Here is a 22,124-nt window from a genome sequence, read left to right as displayed (position 1 = left end):
CAGAATGAATGGACCGGAAAAGCTTTGCGCAAAGCTTCCGTTCAACGCAGTTTACCATGCCACAGTTATAAATGAACAGAGTCCGTGATCGGTACGGATCACTGACTCTCCATTGAGAAAAGGAAATGTGTCATTTACCGACCCCTTACCCAATCTCCATCCTGACAGATGTCCTACAGCAGCCAGTGGAGGAGGGGGGAGGGAACCTAGCAAAGCTGTTGGGGGACGGGGGGGGGGAGGGGGCGGGGTCTGGAGGGCACACGGGGCCAGTGGAAGGAAGCTGAATAGAAGGAGCCGCAGAGGCGGTTGTATATAGAGGAATCAATCTGTCCATTTTCCTCCTGCAGCTGCTTTGTTTTCTCCTCCACTCCCTTCCGCAGGCATGCAGTGTCAGGTGGAAAAGGGAGAGATCGGTTTTCTATATACAGCCGCACCCACAACTCCTCCTATCGAGGGATACACGGCGGCTGGGTCACAATTGTGACCCCTGCAACCCCTGAAGGCACGCCCCCACTGCATGCATTTATATGTTTTTTTTAAACACGTTATGCAAATTGAGGGAGAAATGTAGAATAGAATCTTTTCCAAGTTGTCGTCTGTTGCCATTTTAAAACAGCAAAAAGGAGCCATCCCTGAAAGATAGTATATAATGGGGTTGATGTACTAAAATTGGAGAGTGCACAATCTGGTGCAGCTCTGCATACAAACCAATTGGCTTCCAGTTTTTTTGGTCAAAGTTTAATTGAACAAGCTGAAGTTAGAAGCTTATTGGCTACCATGCATAGCTGTACCAAATTTAGCTCTCTCCAGTCTTAGTAAATAAACCCCACTGTTTCCCTGTTCCATTGGGCATGCCTGTGAACTCAGCTGCATTGAAGATCTAAGCTTTCCCAAGGGATCTTCAGCATCCAACACACTTTTGAGTGTACCGAATGCTGCTATCCCTCGCTGCACTCCATATTTTATTCTGCTGGCCCCATGGCACTACTGTGATGTAGGTTCTGACAGAGGGAACCACAGAGTGCAGAATGAAAAGCATAAACTCCCAGAAGTGTCAACTGCTGAACATCTTCTAACAAGCTTGGATCTTCAGCCTCACCAAATTCAGCTGTAGGGCAGCAGGACAGGTAAGTAATAAAGAGGAAATTAACTCAGAAAAAGAAGATTTGCTATGTTATAAGGAACATTTAGAAACGTCATGTGCGTCTAAGAAAGTCCTTAAAATTTACCTTCTGTCCTGATTTCCTGCCGAAAAATAGCAAAGTACTTCTTGGCTTGTGATGGTGCCTAGGCACTCCTGTGCTTATAGACAAATAACTGTATATATTAAAGCGTACCCCAAAATGTTAAATTCCTGATATGTGGCTGCTGTACCATGTACTTGTATAAGAAAGTCTCCTGTTCTCTTTGTATTGCTCCCTTTATGTGAAATCCCTGATGTTCCTGCCACTCCCTCTGCTTTCCTATTAAAAACTGACAACACTAAGCAGGAGAACACACCGTGGTCATTTCTCTAGCTATGCTAGGAACGCAGTGTACTCTCCTCCAATGATCAGATATGTCCTGATACGCCCCCGCTGCACAGCCATAAACTGGGAAGCTCAGTGTGATGCTGCTTCTCCTCCCCTGAGCTTTTATGCAGCTGAGAACAGATGGTGAAAAAAAGGTATTTACATTTTTTTTTGCATCTATACAAAAACGTTTTGCCTTTCATTTCTCTTTAAAACTGAATGGGTTGTTTTAAGAGGTGATCGTCTACAATCAGTCAAGTGTGAGATCTAAGACACTACTGCCTTGACTTCTAGTCTCACAAGATTTGGAGTAAGATTTGGAGCTGTCACTATGGTTTTACTCACTGTTGTTCTTGGTGGACACGACATGAAAAAAACTTCACACTTCAAAACATGGCATTGAACATGCTTTTTTAAAGCACTCTGAATACCAATCAAAGCCCCTGTCACAAAATAAAATGGTTACCTTACAGTCCTGTTCACACACTGTGTTTGCTTTGCTTCACCTAAAAAAATCATACCCCATGTCACCTTCTTGGTGCTTCAGAGCATCTCCAAAGCCTCCTTAGAAGTCTATCAAAGCACTTGCTTACAGCACCAGAAGCTTTAGAGGGACTTTTATTCAGAGTTAGCTTTGCTTTATTTTGGAGGTATTGCAGGCATAAGATATCCCAGGATGCACTGGGAAACCAAGAAGCGAACTGGAAATGTCTGGTGCAGACGTCACATCTGGTGTGCAACGAGGAGCAGCAGGAAGGTGAGAGGGGTCTGGACGAGAGAAGGAGAAAAAAATAGGGGATAGATTTATGGCATTTTTATTATTTTTTTACTAGTAATGGTGGTGATCTGCGATTTTAATTAGGACTGCGATATTGCGGTGGACAAATTGGACACTTTTGACACATTTTTGGGACCATTGGCGATCAGCGCTATAAAAATGCACTGATTACTGTATAAATGTCACGGGAAGGGGTTAACACTAGGGAGCAATCTGGGTGTTTAAATGTGTTCCCTCATGTGTGTTTCTAACTGTGGGTGGATGGGACTGGCTAGAGGAGGAGACAGATCGCTGTTCCTGATAACTAAGAACAGATGATCTGCCTGTGTTCCCTTGGTGTGTTCTAACTGTGTTGGGAATGGGATTGACTAGGGGAGGAGAGAGATTGGTGTTCATACCTATTATGAACACACAATCTCTCTCCTCTTCCCTGAGAGACACACACACATCCCGGTCCTCGCTCTGTCACAAGCTATCGCGCCCGTCAGGCACTCGCATCGGCTCCGGGGCACGAGCCACCTCCTACAGCGTCTTAAAGGTCCAACGTACAGCTACTACAGCTCACCCAGGGGAGCCATTCTGCCGCAGTTTAACTGCAGCGGCCAGTCGGGAATCGGTTAAAGCTTCAAAAAAGCATAACAGAAGCATCAAAAGGGCATTTTGATGCGTTAGGTGTTTTAATGTGTGTTAAAGTCAAAGCAAGTGTAAATCAGCCCTAATAGGAAAAGAACAGCAGCAGGGAGACCACAGGCAATACTGATGACTATCCAGTATCAGTCGCCAGTATCTTCCAGAGATCAGTTCCTCTTTAATTGCTTTCTTTGCAGATGTCTTTTTTTTAAATAGTGACAGACAGAGCCAAGGCACACAAATGCATTATACATGTGTTATTGTGCATTCATTTCAGTAGGCTTGCTTAATGCATGTTAATGCACCAAAATGCTATATGCCCTATTTTCTTTAAAGAACTCGCTATGCTCCAATGCAGAGCTGTGAACTAGGCGCATAGTAATGATTGTACTTGAAATGTGTTTCCATGCAGTACAACACAGAGTGTGAATAGGCTCTAAATGTGCATTGATCGAGCACTAAAGTAATTTCTGCCCTCTTCAGCTGAAGTTTCATAGAAGATTCACTGGCTGTTTAGAAATGTGAGACGGAGAAGCTGAAGTGAGCAATTTCACACTACCGAGAAGTGACGATTATTCATGAAAGCTCTCATATTCTAGTGTATCACATGTAGCAGGCAGAGGACTGATAGCGTTGATGGTCCAGAATATTCAAGTTGTTCTTTATGCTTAAAGGGTAATGCCGCGTACACACGATTGGAAATTCCACCAGCAAAAGTCGGATGTGAGCTCTTGGTCAAAAATTCCGACTGTGTGTATGCTCCATTGGACTTTTGCTAGTGGAATTTCCGCCAGAAAAAGTTTGAGAGCAGGTTCTCTATTTTTCCGACGGAAAAAGTTCTGATCGGAAATTCCGATCGGCTGTAGCAATTCTGACGCGCAAAATTCCTACACATGCTCGGAAATAATTCGACGCTTGCTCAGAAGCATTGAACTTAATTTTCTCGGCTCATCGTAGTGTTGTAAGTCACCACGTTCTTAACGGTCAAAAGTTCAGAGAACTTTTGTGTGACCGTGTGTATGCAAGGCAAGCTTGAGCGGAATTCCAAGATTTTTCCGACGGAAATTCCGTTCGTGTGTACGGGGCATTACTCTACTTTTGCAAAAAAAAATAAAAAAAATATTGCTAACAAAAGAAAAAAGCCGCGCTCATACCGTATTATTGGCGTATAACACGCGCCGGCGTATAACATGCACCCCAAGTTTAGGAGGGAATTTAAAAGAAAACTACTTTTAGGAGAGAAGTTTAAGGAAAAAAACTTACATTTAAATGCCCATCAATGCAGCCTTATCAGTGTCATTTGCAGCCTTGCATTGCAGCCTTGTCAGTCATTTGCAGCCTTGTCAGTCATTTGCCGTTTAAAAATGGCGCCGGTAGTTCTTGGCCATTCTCGGCGGCTTTTGGCTATTTTCGGCTGTTCTTGGCTATTTGCGGCCACACTCGGCCGTTCTCGTTGGCTTTCTGGAAGCTGTCGAGAACGGCCGAGAATGGCCGAAGATAGCCGAGAATGGCCCAGTGCGGTGGAAAATACACGGAAGCCTCAGAGAACGGCAGAAAGTGGTATCAACAGCGGGGGATCGGTGTATAACACGCCCCCGATTTCCCCCTGATTTCAGGGGTCCATGCAGTGAGGTGAACTGCTATTATCATCTGTGGTGGAGGTTATTATTATTATACATGATTTATATAACACCAAAAGTTTACGCAGTGCTTTACAATGTAGAGGGGGACAGTACAATTACAGTACAGTTCAATACAGAAGGGACGGGAGGGCCCTGCTCGTAGTGCTTACATTCCAAAGGGAGGGGGGGGTGGTACGAAAGGGGGAATGCGGGGGAATGATTTGATGTGGGGGTGGCTCTGGGACAGTTGTTAGGTGGGTGTGGGATAGGCTTCCCTGAACAAGTGAGTTTTCAGGGATCTCCTAAAGGTGGACAGGTTAGGGGCTGATTGGACATACCGGAGCATGGAGTTCCAGAGGATGGGAGAGGCTCTGGAAAAGTCCTGAAGGCGAGCATGGGAGGAGGTAACAGGGTAGCTAGAGAGCAGGAAGTCCTGGGAGGAGCAGAGGGGACAATTTGGGCGATATCTGCAGATGAGGTTGGTGATGTAGATGGGGTTGATGTTCTGAATGGCCTTGTATGTTATGGTTAGCATTTAGAATTTTATATGGTGGGGTAGGAGAACCCAGTCAAGGGTTTGGCAGAGAGGAGCAGCAGTCAATGATGGGCTAGTGAGGTGCATTAGTTTAGCAACAGCATTCATAATAAACTGAAGGGAGGATAGCCTGCAAAAGGGTAGGTCATTAAGGAGAGAATTGCAGTAGTCAAGATGGTAAATAATCAAGGAGTGAAGCATTACACCCAGCACCCTGGCATGTGTGGTGGGACCAATGGTTGTGCTGTTGATCCTGGTAAAGTCATGGGGGGTGGGGCAAGGAAAGGAGGAAATATAACAAGCTCAGTCCATACACAATCCATACCGATATGTCATTCAGTAAGTTTGAGATCCATGAGGAGATCGAGGGGGTGAGTTGAGGAGTGGAGACATAGATCTGGGTTTCGTCGGCGTAGAGGTGGTACTGGAAGCCATGGGAGGTTATCAACTGGCCCAGGGAAGAGGTATAGAGCGAGAATAGGATGGGCCCAAGGACGGAGCCTTGGAGTACCCCAACAGAAAAAGAAAGAGGAGCGGAGGAGATGGAGTTGAAAGTGCGTTGAGATAGGTAGGAGGAGAACCAGGATAAAGCAGAATCACGGAGACCAAGAGAGTGTAGTTTACTGAGGAGGAGCAGGGGGTCAACTGTGTTGAAGGCAGCAGACAAGGAGAGTGCTAAGCAGATAAGGTTATGATCAGAAAGAGGAAAGGGGGGTGTTATAGAGGTTGCAGGGAGTGCAGCAAGAGAATTTAGATGCACATTTTGACACTTTTTGGGTTCTCATGTGTCCTGCTTGCTATGAACTTTTATATTTCTATATATATTACATTTTTGCGTAGTTATTTTTTGAGCTTTAGTGCTGCACTATTGTTTATCATGTTTATTTGCTAGGATTTGGTATTTTGGCTTTAAATGTTCAGGTGCTTAGTTCGTGAGGTCTGTTTTTTCGCTGATTGTCTTTCCAATATATTATCTACTTATTAAAAACCTGAATAGTTAACCCAAAAGAAGTAGCGGCTGGTGGTTTATTTGTGTCTGCTAGTTTGTCCGGAACTTACCCCATCTAGGCAGCGGGCAGCAGGAAGCAGGCATAGGGCAACAGGCATCAAGCAAAAAAATAAATAAATAATGGGTAAAGGTCATGTGCAGTGGCAGAGCGCTCCTCCACTTCTCGATGTTCTTAAAAATATTCTTCAAAGAATTATCTTAAAATGTAAAAAAATTGTCTTAAATTATGATATTTGTGTCATTATGAAAAACATTTTATTTGCCCTGTTCAGATTTACATGGCGATTTGATTTCTTATATTGAGAACCAGGGGACATAGGTCACCCTAATGTTCAATTCCAGGTTGGGTAGAATGCCTTTTTGCTAACATGGCCACTTCTCTGCATCATTCTCCTATAGGTCCAGGGCTGCTTGGTGACACACTCCTAAAGGGCATGTCCTTGACACCCCGGGCTAACAGGAAATGGGTCTAAAAATGCTGGGAATCAATTATCCTGGAATAGCAGGACCAAGAGTGCAGCACTGAAGTGTGCTCAGGTTAAAGGATTTGTAAAGGCAAAAGGTTTTTTATCTTAATGCATTCTATGCATTAAGATAAAACCTTCTGTGAGCAGCTGCTTCTCCAGCACCCCCCAATTACCTACCTGAACTCCTTCCCTCTCCAGCAATGTCCACGATCCCCTTAACCATCCAGTACACTCCTCCTTATTGGCTGAGACAGAGCAGCAGCGCCATTGGCACCCATGGCTGTCAATCAAAGCCAGTCAGCTGATCAGGGGAGAGAGGGGGAGGGGCCAGATCCAGGGCTCTGTGTCTGAATGGATACACGGAGCTCTGACTCGGCTGGGGTGCCCCCTTTAGCAAGCTGCTGGTTGAGGGGCACTCAAAGGAGGGCGGGGCTAGGAGCAGCAAAGAGGGACCCAAGAAGAGGAGGATTGGGGCTGCTCTGTGCAAATCCAGTTGCAGAGAGGAGATAAGTATACTCTGTTTCTGAGTGTTTCTGAGTTCAGCCGAGCTGTCCCCAAGTATTTCTAAGGCTCTCCAGCACCCCCACCTCTAACCACATGCGGTATTGCATGCAATAGAAATCAATGCAGAACAAATTATCTTTATTTCCATTGACTTCTATGGGGAAACTCGTTTTGATAGGCGAGTGCTTTGGATTACAAGCATTCTCCTGCAACGGATTATGCTCGTAATCCAAGGTTCCACTCTATTTATCCATTTCAATAGCTTCTTGTTTTAAATATTCTGCTTCTCCATTAGACTCAACTTCTGTAGTGGTATGAATCAGTTCCTTCACATCTTCTTATTATTGTAGCATTTGATACACTTTCCTGTAAAAAGAAAAAAAACTATTTTTAAGATAGTTTACTATGAGAAATTTCATTGTTCCACAGATTAGTCACTCTTGCTGTGAAGGCTCCTACTTACTTATAAAACCATACTGACCATATTGATGATAAAACCATATTTTCTCCAGACTATTTTTGTCGTAAGGCCAAGTGCGGGAACCAGGCTGGATGGGCAGTAGACACAATGCAGACTTGTCTATCGATGATGTCACTGACTTTTGTGTGTGAAGTGCATTTCTTGAGTCGGTGACCTTGCTCGAAGTAAAGGTTTACTGCCAGAGGGGAAGCTCTTATTGTCTCTTATTCTTATTCTATCCACCGAGTCTGGCCATAGTAGCAACATTCAAAGAAAGTGTATTGTGTAAAGCTGATGATTCACTTTAAGTAAGTAGACAATGTATTGTCTTACCTGCCCCAAGGTATATGACTAATGGTCTAAGGTAGTTTAAGTTCACTTCACTGTAGAAACATAGAAAAGTGACTGCAGAAAAAGACCAATTGGTCCATTGAGTCTGCCGTTTTTTCTTAATTTATACATGTTTTAGAGGTTTTTTGTGTTAACTTTTTTGTATTTGAGTATCAATCTACTCGCAGCTTCTAGCTGTGACTGTGCTATATACTGTGCTATGCAGATTGCATACAATGCTACTTACTAGTGATAGATTGATCAATTAATAAACAGCACAGATTACAGATTTTTTTTTTCCATGATCTGAATGGTGGCAAGCGTTTTTGTTCAATCAGACATTTTATAGATGACAATTGCCTCAATTTCAGAACTTCACAATTCTCAGAGGATCTGTTTGTAAACACTTGTGAATTATATGTTGTTTTAATTCAATCATCGCATGTAAATTTAGGCAAAGAGCAACCTATTTCTGTGAACAGACACTTGTTTCAGCCATAATCACACGGAAGAGTTTGCAAAACTGGGAGCTGTGTGAGGCCGGTGCTCCTCAATGTGTCACTGCTTGCAGGGGTGGGGGTGTGAATACGCATCGTGTGCTTACCAATGATCTTAAAGAATGAGTAGGTACAGACAAAAAAAAAATATTCTGCCTAAGTGATCAGCTAATTAGAATATAAGTGTCCATTTAATATTCATAAACTGAGATAACATTTTTTAGAAATTATACTTTTAGAAAGCTAAAAAGATCTGCATTTAAATCTATAGGAATGTTTTTGTTTTGTTTACACTTCTTACTGTTCTTTCATCTTATTGCATATTCCTCACTTCCTCCACTTTTCACTGCATCCTTCTGGCCTCATCCACTTTTCTATTTGTTCCGTCCTTTCGGCCCCTATCAACTTTTCATTTTGATGGACGCTCTTGGCTTACATAGTTACATAGTAAGGCTGAATAAAGACACAAGTGCATCCAGTTAAACCTGAGTGAGTGTGCACCTGTGGAGTGATGCAATAGGGTGGCTGTCCCCTAGAGGACATCCTGCCTCGTTGGAGTTGTGCCTCCTCTCTACTCTCAAGCACCCAAGTAGAGTCAGTGACCTCATCATCCCCTCCCTCCTCGTCACTGGAGCAAACTTGGCAGTATGCGTGTGCTTGTCTACAATTGTCCCTATCCATTGTGTCTCATTAAGATGCTCATCTATTATTATTATTTATTTAAGGTACCCATATAGCACTGTCAATTTACTCAGCGCTATACCCACATACATCGCACACTCACACCGGTCCCTACCCTCAAAGAGCCCACAATCCAAAGTCCCCAACTCACATTCATATACTAGGGCCAATTATTTTTATTTTTTTGGGACAGAAGACAATTAACCTACCAGCATGTCTTTGGAGTGTGCGAGGAAACCGGAGTACCTGGAGGAAACCCACACAGGCACAGGGAGAACATGCAAACTCCAGGCAGGTAGTGGTAGTGGTTGGGATTCAAACCAGCGACCCTTTTTACTGCTAGGCAAGACCCACTACACCACTGTGCCCCTTCATACACTTTTTAGTTATTTACATGCTTCAGGCCTCAAACACTTTTCATTTTGTTGCTTTTCACTTCAGTTCATCCTTCTGACCTTATCCTGTTTTAATTTTATTGTGTATTGTTGGATTCATAAACTTTTCACTTTGTTGCTTCCTCCTGGCCTAATCCACTTTTCACTTTGTTGCTTCCTCTGGGCCTTGTCCACTTTTAATTTATATGATAAAGAGGGGCTCTCAGTGGATCAAAGAGCTCTGGTGCGGTGATCCCATCCCCAATATAAATCAGAAAAAAAGGGAGTCCCCCTATTAGAGTGGGATTTTGAATGACCACCAACACCGCACAACAATTAAAACATATAAATACTTTATTAACAATTACAGAACAAATACAAAACCAAACCAGAGGGACCACACAACTGACGGTATCCCTGTGGTATATCTACAAATGTGTATATACATGGATAAATAAAACAAGCCAACCAATGAGTGTTGAGAATACTCTTTTCTTATAACCCACACCCAACGCGTTTCTAGTTGCTGGTATCACAGAACTTTCATCAGGAGTGAAGAGCAAAGCTTAGATGGCATATTAGTGTTTCTATAACATAGAAAAACAAATCTTTCAAATTTGAAAACACAATGATCGTTTTGTTTTGTCTTGTTGGCTTCATACACTTTTCACTTTGTTGCATTTTTTGTCATCATCCTTAACTTTAAAAAGGACGCACCTCTTGGCTTCATCCACTTTTTACTTTACTGCGTCCTCTTGGCTTCATTCACTTTTTTTTTTTGCTGTGTCCTTGGCTTCATCCACTTTTCACTTTGTTGCTTCCTCCTGGCCTAACCCATGTCTTACTTTGTTGTGTCCTCTGGGCCTTGTCCACTTTTCATTTTGTTTTGTTGGCATCATCCATTTTCCACTTTGCTGCGTCCTCTTGGTTTCATCCACTTTCTACTTTGCTGCGTCCTCTTGGTTTCATCCACTTTTCACTTTGTTGTGTTTTTTTATCATCCTTGTTTCACTTTGCTGCGTCCTCTTGGCTTCATTCACTTTTCATTTTGTTTTGTTGGCATCATCCAATTTCCACTTTGCTGCGTCCTCTTGGTTTCATCCACTTTCTACTTTGCTGCGTCCTCTTGGTTTCATCCACTTTTCACTTTGTTGTGTTTTTTTATCATCCTTGTTTCACTTTGCTGCGTCCTCTTGGCTTCATTCACTTTTCATTTTGTTTTGTTGGCATCATACATTTTCCACTTTGCTGCGTCCTCTTGGTTTCATCCACTTTTCACTTTGCTGCTTCCTCTTGGCTTCATCCCCTTTTCACTTTATTGCATCCTCTTGGCTTCATGCTCTTTAAATGTTGCCTCAGCATGCCTTTATCCACTGTTTATTATTATTACTGGTAATTCTGCTTTATAATAAGCTACTATCACCCTCACCACACTAGCCGTTATTTCATTTAAAAGCAGGCTGGATGTAGGCGTATAATGACTGCTAAAATGGGACATAAAGCAGAGAACTGAAAAATCCTTTATTTTTTTGGACAATGATGCCATCAGCTGATCTGAAAGATCCTATTTTTATTTACTTGGAGTTTGTAGCCTCATGGTTCAACTAAGGTTTAATGTATACGGGACGTTTTTAAACCTCTCCTGAACGATTTAATTTGACAGATAGTTACCGACTTTTAAAAACGTCCGTTTTGCCGCGTTGTACATGTTGCGTTTAGCTGCATTTGCTTTTACAAGCGTTTTTTTTTTTAAATGGTCAAAATGTATCTCTATTAAAAACTCCTGTAAACAAAAGGTGGCTAAACGTGAGTTACCACATTTACGAGCATTTACAAGCTGTCACAGGCATTTGGAGTTTCAAATGCCTCCGAACATCCGTCCTGAACGCATTTTCTTTTTTTTGCTTTCCAAAAACTGCTTCTAAACTCAACTGCCTAGAAATGACCATAAAGGACCCTGTGTACATGTACTGATAAGATAACAGAGGAGCGTTCAGGGGCAGCTGAAGAAAACGCCCAACTGCTCCTAAACGTCCATTTACATGAAGCTTTATAAAAAAGAATACATAACAAAGTGTCGTGCTAAGTGAAATAAATGTGATAAATATACAGAAACAAATTTCTATACAAAGAAATATAAACTTATACTCGGTTATCGGGTTACCCCAATACTCATTAAATGTGTACATGTATAAATATTACACGTGAAAAAATAAATAAACAAAAATTCCTCCAGTGAAAATTTAGTGCAGTGTCTGTATGAGGAATCATCAGTAGTCCCCCTCGGCGTAAAGAGTAATGACAAATATCCTCCAGGAAATCCAAAAAGTGCACAATACACCCTTATGTGAACACCACCACCTGGAACAGGTTTGAGGCTTACCGGACGCCTATGACCCAAACGGACATATGCCCGAAGTCTCAAAATGGCTTTGATACAAAAACGATTAGATGGCCTCCAGGGAACGTAAAGCATGGAACTGGTTGGTGCAGAAACTCCTCCAAGACCAAACCCGATGCCAAATATCCTCCAATCAATAGAGCAGATCACACTCCACCAAATGATCATACAGAATAGAAGAATGGAACCAACATAGCGTAATTCCGTAAAAACTTCTAAATTTATTAAAAGAGTATCAAACTTACATTTCTGCAGTTGACATAGCGCTTTTTCAAAATAATCACAGCAGTGAGGTTCTCCCAACGTGTTTTGTCTCCTTGGACATCGTCTGGGGTGTGTTTTTTTTTTTTGTGTTTTATAAAAAAGAGCATGTAATCTGGGGACATGTAGTCACACTTTTTATAGTATATAAATCATATTGCTAGAGTGCTAGACTAGGTGCGTTGTTGATTATAATAGTTGAATTTGTTTTATTTTCCTGGAATTCTTCTTAAATCCATATTGCTTGTATTTTGTTTTGTATTAGGTGTCCATGTCGCCAAGAAAATTGACAAAATGGGAATGAAGTCATCAGACACGGCTCAGATATTCTTTGAAGATGTCCGAGTACCCAGTAAAAATTTGATAGGGGAGGAAGGAATGGGGTTCATCTATCAGATGTTACAGTTTCAAGAGGAACGAATGTGGGGAGTTGCAAATGGTAGGTCTCTGATTCTTTACAATAAGTCTCCAGTGCTCACCTATGGGAGTATACTGTATATGCATTTTATGAATATTTTTCGTTATGGTAGACTAAAATGGCTTACAATCCTTTTTTATTAAATTTTTAAACGTTTTTATGTATCTACTTTTTACTATTTCTATAAAGTAATATAATTATGCAAACACTGTGTTCAGACTTCGGATATTCAAACATTTTCATGTTCTTAAAACAAGCCTTCGTTCATCCCTCATTCATACTCAAAGTTCACAATAGCAGCACTGAAGGCAATCATACCTGGTCTAAGCACTCTACTCTCCTCTCTTTCTGTAAATTTGCATAGAAATGAGACATAGAAATTAGAAGATAATTACAATATAGGTGGATGTGGTGCTGCAAAATAAGTGTCACCTTTAAATTACTCTATTACCTCCTATTTCATGGCTAAATACCTTGGGGCAAATGATGTTGAATCTGTATGGTGAGTGTGTAAATTTTCCTTTAAATCTCAATACATAATAAAAAATTCATGGTAAAAAAAATACATAAATACATTCAGAAATTTAGAGTGTATATAAAATTCCCACCAACATTAAAGGGGTTGTAAAGGTTTGTTTTTTATTTTCTAAATAGGTTCCTTAAAGCTAGTGCATTGTTGGTTCACTTACCTTTTCCTTCGATTTCCCTTCAAAATGCTTTGTTTTCTTTGTCTGAATTTCTCACTTCCTGTTCCTCCTCAGTAAGCTGTTCTGGCTAACTTAACACCGCTCGGATGATGGTGTGAAGTTTACTGAGGAGAAACAGGAAGTGAGAAATTCAGACAAAGAAAAAAAAAACATTTAGAAGGGAAATCGAAGGAAAAGGTAAGAGAAACAACAATGCACTAGCTTAAAGGAACCTATTTAGAAAATAAAAAACGAAGCTTTACAACCCCTTTAAGGTATACCACATGGCATGTGAAAAAAAACAAAAAAAAAATACTTATCTATGCATAAACTGACACTTAACATTCAATCCATAAATCAATTCATAAGTCCATAAAAAATAACATAAGGGGATAAGATCATTCCTTTCCCCCCAAACTTTACACAAGGTCCCCCCTTCTGAATTATTTTGTTTGTGCAAAACAATTTATTATTCTCCCATTCCATACTTTATAATATAATAATAAACTGTGTTGCACGATCATTGTGTTATCTTCCTTTCTGGGGCTTGATGTTTGCCCACTTCTGAATATACCCGTGGTCTGGCAGAGGTCAGGAGTATCTAAGGAAGGAAAAGTTGGTGATTCAGGCTTTGTGGGCCATAATAACACTAAAGGCTTGACTGGTCCTAGGGACCGTAGGGATCTGGTGAGTGTGAAATTTACCAGCGCTAGTGGTGAAGCATTGAATTAGACTGTTTCTAGCAACTCCTATATTAAGAGCACGGTGGATGGATGAACTTGATCTAGAACACACATATTGAATTGTTTCACAACAAATGGGTATTTTTATATATATATATATTTAAAAAAAAAATTTTTATTGTTATTTATATTTATCTTTTCATTTTATTTTTTTTGTCACATTATTTGCACCGTTATTATTTTATATGTTATTTAAATATTTTTGCACGTTTATCATTTTGTTGTAACATAAAAAGTTCATATGTATATTTAAATTTTTCTGACGACACAAAGTATTAAGTGTATAATGTACAGTTATATACAGTGTATAATGTACTGATATACTTATAGAGGAATAGCACCAAACTTGAATATTTGTTTAGTAATGAACTTATGAATTGTTTTATGGACTTGAATTGATTTTTGGATTGAATATTACGTTTCATACGCACGTTGCACTTTGGGAAATAGCATTTATGTACATGCTGAAGTATTTTATATCACCTTAGCACTTGTCACTTTATGCATAGATAAGGTTTTTTTTTTTTTTTTTTTTTTTTTTTTTTTCACATGCCATATGGTATACCTTAATGTTAGTGGGGATTTTATATGCAAGCTAAGTTTATGAATTTATTTATGCATTTTTTTTTTTACCATTCATTTTTTATTATGTATTGAGATTTAAAAGGAAATTTGCCCCAAGGTATTTATCTATGAAATAGGGGGTATTAGAGTAATTTAAAGGTGACACTTGTTTTGCAGCGCCACATCCACCTATATTGTACATTTTTGGTTATTAAAACATATTTACGTATATAAAAAAATAAAAATATATACATAAATAACAACTACAAACAGGCTTACATCAGCAGATAACAAAAAAGAAAATGCCAAAAAGCATAAATAGAACTATATACAAAGAAATATAATTGTATTACTAGCAAACTACAAAATAATGCAAAACAAAGCCCTAACCTCAACCTAAACACACCCTCAGGCTAAGAAACGATTACACATGTAACCCATGCATGCAGCCTTTTTCCAAAAATCTGATTTTATCAAAATCTAGAGGACAGAAAGTAAGCCGCACACCCAGAGACTTATGCCCCGTACACACGAGCGGACTTTTCGACATCCAAACTCCGACGGACTGAGTCCGGCGGACTATCCGCTCGTGTGTGGGCTGCAACGGACTTTAGCTTCGCAAAAGTCTGACGGACTTTAGAAATGAAGCATGCTTCAAATTTTCCCGACGGAACTCCGCCGGACCCGGTCCCCTTCGAAAAATTCGCTCGTGTGTGTGCTACTCCGACGGACTAAAACCGACGCTAGGGCAGCTATTGGCTACTGTCTATGAACTTCCTACGTCGAATCCAGTCGTACGTCATCACGTTCGACTCCGTCGGAGTTTGGTGTGATGGTGTGTGGTCAAGTCCGTTCGGTCGAAAAGTCCGCCAGAACTCCGTCGGAACTCCGGCGGAACTCCTTTGGAGGTCTGTCAGACTTAATCCCTCTCGTGTGTACGGGGCATTACAGACCGCAGCCAAGGGGAGCGGACATTCCTCCACGCCTTTGTCCAGGCCCCCAGTCGCCACCTGTCCTTCTCAAGACCCCGAATCTTCCTAACCTCAACCAAAAATGAAAAAAAAAAATCGAAATGTAAAAAAGAATAGAAAATAAAAGTAAACAAGGTGTAATGAAAAAGACTGATAAAAATACAAGTCTGCGTATGCAGCTTCTCATATGCATTTCCAAATGATTGATCGTAGTGGGAATCCACTAATCCAAATTAGGGATTGGTGGATTCCTAGTATGAACAAAAAAGCATATGGGAAGCTGCATACACAGACTTTGTAATTTTTATGTCTTTTTCATTACACTTTTTTTTTTTTTTTTTCTATTTCATTTTGTGAATATATTACATTGTGAAACATGATTTAAATTTTTCATGTATATTATTCAGGAGATTGACACATCTGTCATTAGCATGTAAACCCACATGCTGTGGGCAGATCTTAGGGACCCGCTTGTGGTTTATTGTGGGGTTTATTTTTTTTACACGTTTTGTTACATTCACTGTTCCAAAGTGGTTTAGATGACTATATAGTGTTAATAGTTACATATATTTACTATTTATTTTTGTTTTTGTGACAATTAACAGCTCATCTTAGGTTTCTATTATATATTATGGTTTACTATTCAAGTAGTTTTGATTGCAGCAGTTTTTGGATTTTTCATTTTTTTTAGGCTAAGCGCACCTTTGTTGTTTTTATCTAACTAGAAAAAGCATCTTAAAATCAAAATGTGTCTCAAAAGACCCGTACTCTGCATAAGCGGGAAAGGAACGGAATACCCAGAGCACCATGCACCTGCTATATTGAATATTGCCTTATTAGCCCACCTGTGGATTGGGCTTTGAGTGGAGGAAGAAGCATTTCCTTTAGTTGTTCTTTTTTTTTTCCATAGCACAGATCCATTTCATACTACTATAGTAATTAGAAGTCTGGTAGTCTGCCAACTCACTGCTGGGAGGGAAAAGCTAAGCACAGAAAGTGAACAAAAACTCATAATCTATAGCTAATATCAAGGAAGGGTACTCTGCGGTGGCTGCAGATACAAGGTCAATGAGGATTTGTTTGAAAGCCCAGATGGGCATTAGTTTGAATCAGTGAAATGCATTCCAGGTGCATTAAAGCAAAACAGTTTGTTTTCTTTAGAAAAATAGCCACAAACCTGAGTATCATAGTAGGTAAGGTCGAATAAAGACAATAGTCGATCCAGTTCAACTCGTGTGTCTATAATTATTTCCCATATCCCTGTATGTTGTGCTCCTTAAGATGCGCATCTAATGCCGGATACACACGGTCAGACTTTCCGACGGGAAATGTTGGCTGTGAGCTTGTTGTTGGAAAGTCCAACTGTGTGTGTATATATGCTCCATCGAACATTTGCTGTCAGACTTTCTGCCAACAAATGTATGAGAGCTGGTTCTGAAATTTTCCTGCAACAAAACGTTGTTGTCGGAAAGTCCGAGCGTGTGTACACAAGTCTGTTGCACAAAAGTTCACGCATGCTCGGAATCAAGCAGAAGGAGCCACACGCGCTATTGAACTTCATTTTTCTCGGCTCATTGTTCGTCTTGTACGTCACTGCGTTCTCACATTTGTAATTGTTGGCCAACATTTGTGTGACGGTGTGTATGCAAGACAAGTTTGAGCCAACATCCTTCGAACAAAAACACGGTTTTGTTGGAGGAAAGTCCAATGCCCGTGTGTACGCGGCATTTCACTTAAAACTATTAATACTACCCGCAGATACCACCGAGTGTGGAAGAGAGTTCCACATCCCTATCGCCCTGACAGTGAAAAACCCACTTCACAGTTTAAGGTTAAACTGCTTCTCTTCCAATCTCATTGTGTGGCCCCATGTCCTCCTACACTCCTTTATGACTGAATCATTTTTTTCCTATACTGGGATCACCATTGAGGTATTTGTAAATCACTATCATATCTCCTCTCAAGCGTCGCTTTTCCAGCGGGAATAAATATAGTGCTTGTAGTCTTTCCTTGTAAACGAGGGCCTCCAGTCCCCTTATTAGTTTTGTTGCCCTTCTTTTGGACTCCGCCCAGTTCCAGCACATCCCTTCGAGTAGAAAAGCCATCTCTGCAAGATAGGAGCAGAGATGGAGTACAAGCTGAGGTCACAGCAGGCAGGGAGAGATCCAGAGACAGGTAAGGGGCAAGCCAAGTCATGCACGAGTATTCAGGTACTGTTTAGCAGGTCAAGGCTCAGGTAAAGCGGGAACTAGCTGAAGATCACTCAGTAATTTGTTTATATAATAGTGCAGCTTAAAAAGGTCATTTGGTACCAGTGCCAATATGGAGAGTGCGGGTGTGCGTGTGCATGTGTGCAAATTTTTTGCAAGCATTCTAATTTGTTGTCATTGCCCATTTTGTAGTGAGTCTTCTTCGCTCAGAGTATGAGCATGTAATATGGTTCCAACACATACTGAGTTTCTCTTACAGAGCCCATCATAATTTGTTTACTTTCTCTATCACTGATTTATACTTTGTTTTAACAAGTAGGGAGAGAGGAGTCATTTCTCTGACTCGTTGAGCTGTGTGTTTTACATTTAGGTTTGAGCTATTGAGCTCTGCAAATAGTTTTTTTCAACAAACTAGATACAGGAATTTTCAAAAAATGAACATATAAAGCTCTACCTGCTTAATGAAAGTATTAATACAAAAACTGTGCAATATTTCAGATCTTTTGACTGAAAAAACATTCTAACCTAACTTTGGGTTATTTTATACTTCGCTATAAAATCCAGGTTCAAGTAAACCAAAAAATAACCTTAATCTCAGCTTGGCACCAAATCTGTGGCTACTAAAGGTACATTTGCAAGCATCTCGTGGTATCTGCTCTTCAGGACTTTTTAAAAGTTTGAAAAGGAGAACAGGTTCACTTTAATATTTTTTTTTATATCCTCCTATTAACATCATCACATCTTATTTTTAAATAACGAAAGGGAATTAGTGAGCCACTTCCTGTCCCAGGTGGACTATAAATAGGGATTTAGAATTACGAGGAATGACGTTGGTGATTGAGCTGTCGGTGGCCAGGGAATATCTGGCTGATTAAGTAGGAAAAATGCAAAACATGGCAGGCGTAAAGGCCACAGAACGTCAGAGACAGAGCCGGCTATTACACCACGTCCTGTGAGAACCTTGTCTCATGTTTGTTTTATTCTTTGCTCATGATGATACAGACATACAGTCCAGTTCTATCTGGAGATGGCACAGTTCATCGATTCACAAATTTCATGTTCCCTAATACAGCGACACAGACAGACCCACCCAAGGATGACTGTTACGTATTTGTTACTCAATTGCTAGACATTACCGATCATGAACAGGCACACATCTGTTAAACCCTGTAACTTAGTTTCTTCTAAGCCTTCAGTAATGAAAGTACGTGTATAGAGTGGTTAAGGTGACGCTAAATGATATCCTTATCTCCAAAAATAATCCACAGTACATATTGTATTGTGGTCATGTGTGTACTACTCCATGCTCATTACAAGTCCCATAGTCCATCTCAGGAGTAAGTGAGAGAGAGTGGCTACGTCCCTGCGTATAGTGGGACCATAGAGAATGAATGTAGACACTCTTTAAAGCGGAGTGCCACCCAAAAATGGAACTTCCCCTTTTCCGTTCAACCCCCCCCCTGTCACATTTAGCACCTTTGGGGGGGGGGGGATACCTGTCTAATACAGGTATTTTGCTCCCACTTCTGGGCATAGATACCTGAGCCACCCGCGGGTATTGACGCACGGGTCCCAGAAGACAGTAGCGCTAGTCACGCATGCGCAGTAGGGAACCAGGAAGTGAAGCCGCAAAGCTTCACTTCCTGATTCCCTTACCGAAGATGGCAGCAGCAGCACCCAACAGCCGAGGGATAGATCAGCTTCAGGTGCCGACATAGTGGGCACCCTGGACAGGTAAGTATCCATATTTTAAAAGTCAGCAGCTGCAGTATTTGTAGCTGCTGACTTAAAGCGGAGATCCGCCAATTATTATTTTTTTTTAACAGGGAGTCAGATCACAGCAGCAAAAAAAAAGGTATTTGGAAGAGGCTGAGAACAAGAGGAGATACTTTTTTTAGTTTAGAATACATTTTGGAATAGAATATTTTTTTTCTGTTTTCAGTTTTCATAATTACAGTTAAACGTTGTAATTTAATACAAAAGATTGCAAAATGATGGCTCTGACGTCGTGAACAGTCAACAACAAGTCATCTATAGTGTGTTTTAAAGCTTAGGGATTAACACCTGAATCCATGGAGATCCGCCATTGAGGATCAGAGACTGCGACATAGTGGTCAACTTATAAGAAAACTATTATTGAGAAACCTATTCGTTTATATGTCACTAATAGGTCTAACATCAGGCCAACTTTGTGCATTTGGCAGAAGGGTCAAGCTGGACAGCACCCACCCACCCATCTACCTAGGCAACCTATAAGCATAATAATGATATTATTACAACCATAGTGACCACTATGTCATCCAACACTGAACTTAATTATCGCATCGTGTATGTATATATATATATATATATATATATATATATATATATATATATATATATGTATATGTATTGTTTATGTAGAAAAATCAAGTGTAGCAGTGACATATCCATTGAGGGACATTTTTAAAAATCTAGACGGGCGTTGAAGTGGAAGTTAAAACAGCGGGTCTGACCAGAGGGCCCATCTGGCACCTGAGTGAAGGAATGGAAGAAGCAAGTTAGAAAAAGAGAAGGAAGTGAGTCAGAAAATAGAACAAAGGGGTGGAACCACATCTGTCCAGGAGTCCAACCCAGCACCAATCCATTGTTAATCCCAAGTGTTCGGTGCCTGCAGGTAAGAAAACCAAGGGGTCCACACTTTTTCGAACAGAAGTTGTTTATCCTGTAGGACGCAGACCAATTTTTCATGGAGCATTAGCCAGGTTAGACTTTTCCAAGCAGTAGCGATGGAAATTTTGTCCGCCAAAAACATATAATAAATTAGAGTGTGTGTACCTTGGGATATTCTCCACAGGTTCATTGAGCAAGGCTATGCAAGGGTCTTTAGTAATATTAAGCATAGTAACTGAATGAATTAAGGAATGAACCCGTATCCAGAAATGACAGACCTTAGGACAAGTCCACCATGTATGAAGGGCAGAGCCAACCTGCTCTCCACAGCCCAGAAAGCAGGAGGAGGACAAATCCAGATACTATAATATGTTTTAAACCAGAGTTTAGTATCATTTTCAATTTATCAACAATTTTTTTTTTTTGCCATCTGTGCACCATTGGGGAAATTTCCCTTTACTTCCTGTCCCAGAGATGCAACAGGAACTTAGAAGAAATCTGCCAAAGCGAAGGGAATTCCTGTGCTTGGAACAACTTTCTCCCAGTAGATTCCCCTCACCATTGTCACATCTTTCTTTTGGTGACAATGGTCAAATAGAGGGTGTATCTCCCCAGACAGCAATAAAAACTTGCCAGAATGCTAACCCCTCCCCATGCCATCCAAGAAAAAAAAAAAAAGTTTTGCCTAGAGACATACTTTGAAGTGATTGTAATGCCATGTACACACGACCGGACATTTCGACAGACTAGGTCTGACAGTCTTCCCGACGGACCTTCGACGGAGTTCCGACGGACTTTCCGAACTAACAGACTTGGCCACACACAAGCACACCAAAGTCCGACGGATTAGACCGTGATGATGTACGACCGGATTAGAATAAGGAAGTTCATATCCAGTAGCCAATAGCTGCCCTAGCGTCGTTTTTTTGTCCGTCGGACTAGCACACAGACGAACGGATTTTTGGACCGGACTCGAGTCCTTCGGAAAGATTTGGAATTTTAAATCTAAAGTTCATCTGATTTTTAGACAGCAAAGGTCCGATGAAGCATGACCGAATTCGTTCCGTCGGACCTAGTCCGTCAAAGTCCGGTTGTGTGTACGCAGCATAAATGTTTTGTTGTTTTTTTCGTTTTTTTTTTTTTAAATAACAAACATGTCATACTTACCTGCTCTGTGTAAGGGTTTTGCACAGAGCGGCCCTGATCCTCCTTTTCTGAGGTCCCCCAGCAGTGCTCCTGGCTCCTTCTCTTTATTGAGTGCCGCCTCACAGAGCCACATTCCATGGGGGCACTCGTGCGGGCATGCTCCCGAGTCCTGCTGCTGCGTCCATAGACGCAGACAGCAGGACTTGGGCCCGCCCCCATGTCACTGGGTTTGATTGACAGCAGCGGTAGCAAATGGATCCTGCTACTATCAATCTATCCAATGAGGAGCTGAGACAGTGGCTGGAGCTGCTGGGCTCCTGCTTGTCGCTGGAACGATCGGGCTCAGGTAAGAAAAAGAGGGGCTCTGGGGGGGCTGCAGAACAGAAGGTTTTTTAACCTTAATGCATAGTATGTTGTAAAGGGGTTGTAAAGATTCGTGTTTTTTTTTTCACCGTTATGCATCCAACGCATTATGGTGAAAAAACAGCTGTCAGTGACCGGCAACCCCCCATTTTACTTACCTGATCCCTCCAACTTGTCCCATGGGGACGCGCTCTCTCTCTCTGCCCGGGGTTCTCGGCTCTTGATTGGATAGATTGATAGCAGCGCAGCCATTGCCTCCCGCTGCTGTCAATCAAATCCGATGATCCGGGGGCGAGGCGAAGTCCTGCATT

General features: G+C 41.2%; 1 protein-coding gene across 1 annotated transcript in view; it reads left to right on the top strand.

Annotated features, from left to right (window-relative positions):
• The window catches only part of LOC143995984 (putative acyl-CoA dehydrogenase 6), a 179,638-nt gene that overhangs the window by 134,604 nt on the left and 22,910 nt on the right, over positions 1-22,124 (top strand). Inside the window, exon 8 of the mRNA XM_077490774.1 lies at positions 12,326-12,499. Within this exon, the coding sequence (XP_077346900.1) occupies positions 12,326-12,499 (174 nt within the window). The remainder of the gene's footprint in view (positions 1-12,325; positions 12,500-22,124) is intronic.

This window comes from Lithobates pipiens, unplaced genomic scaffold (genome assembly GCF_037356315.1).
Source record: "Lithobates pipiens isolate NorthernLeopardFrog02 unplaced genomic scaffold, aLitPip1_a1.2 Scaffold_19, whole genome shotgun sequence".
In the NCBI taxonomy this organism is placed as follows: Eukaryota; Metazoa; Chordata; class Amphibia; order Anura; family Ranidae; genus Lithobates; species Lithobates pipiens.
The sequence above is the reverse complement of the archived record's forward strand: the minus strand, read 5'-3'. Positions and strand labels throughout refer to the sequence as shown.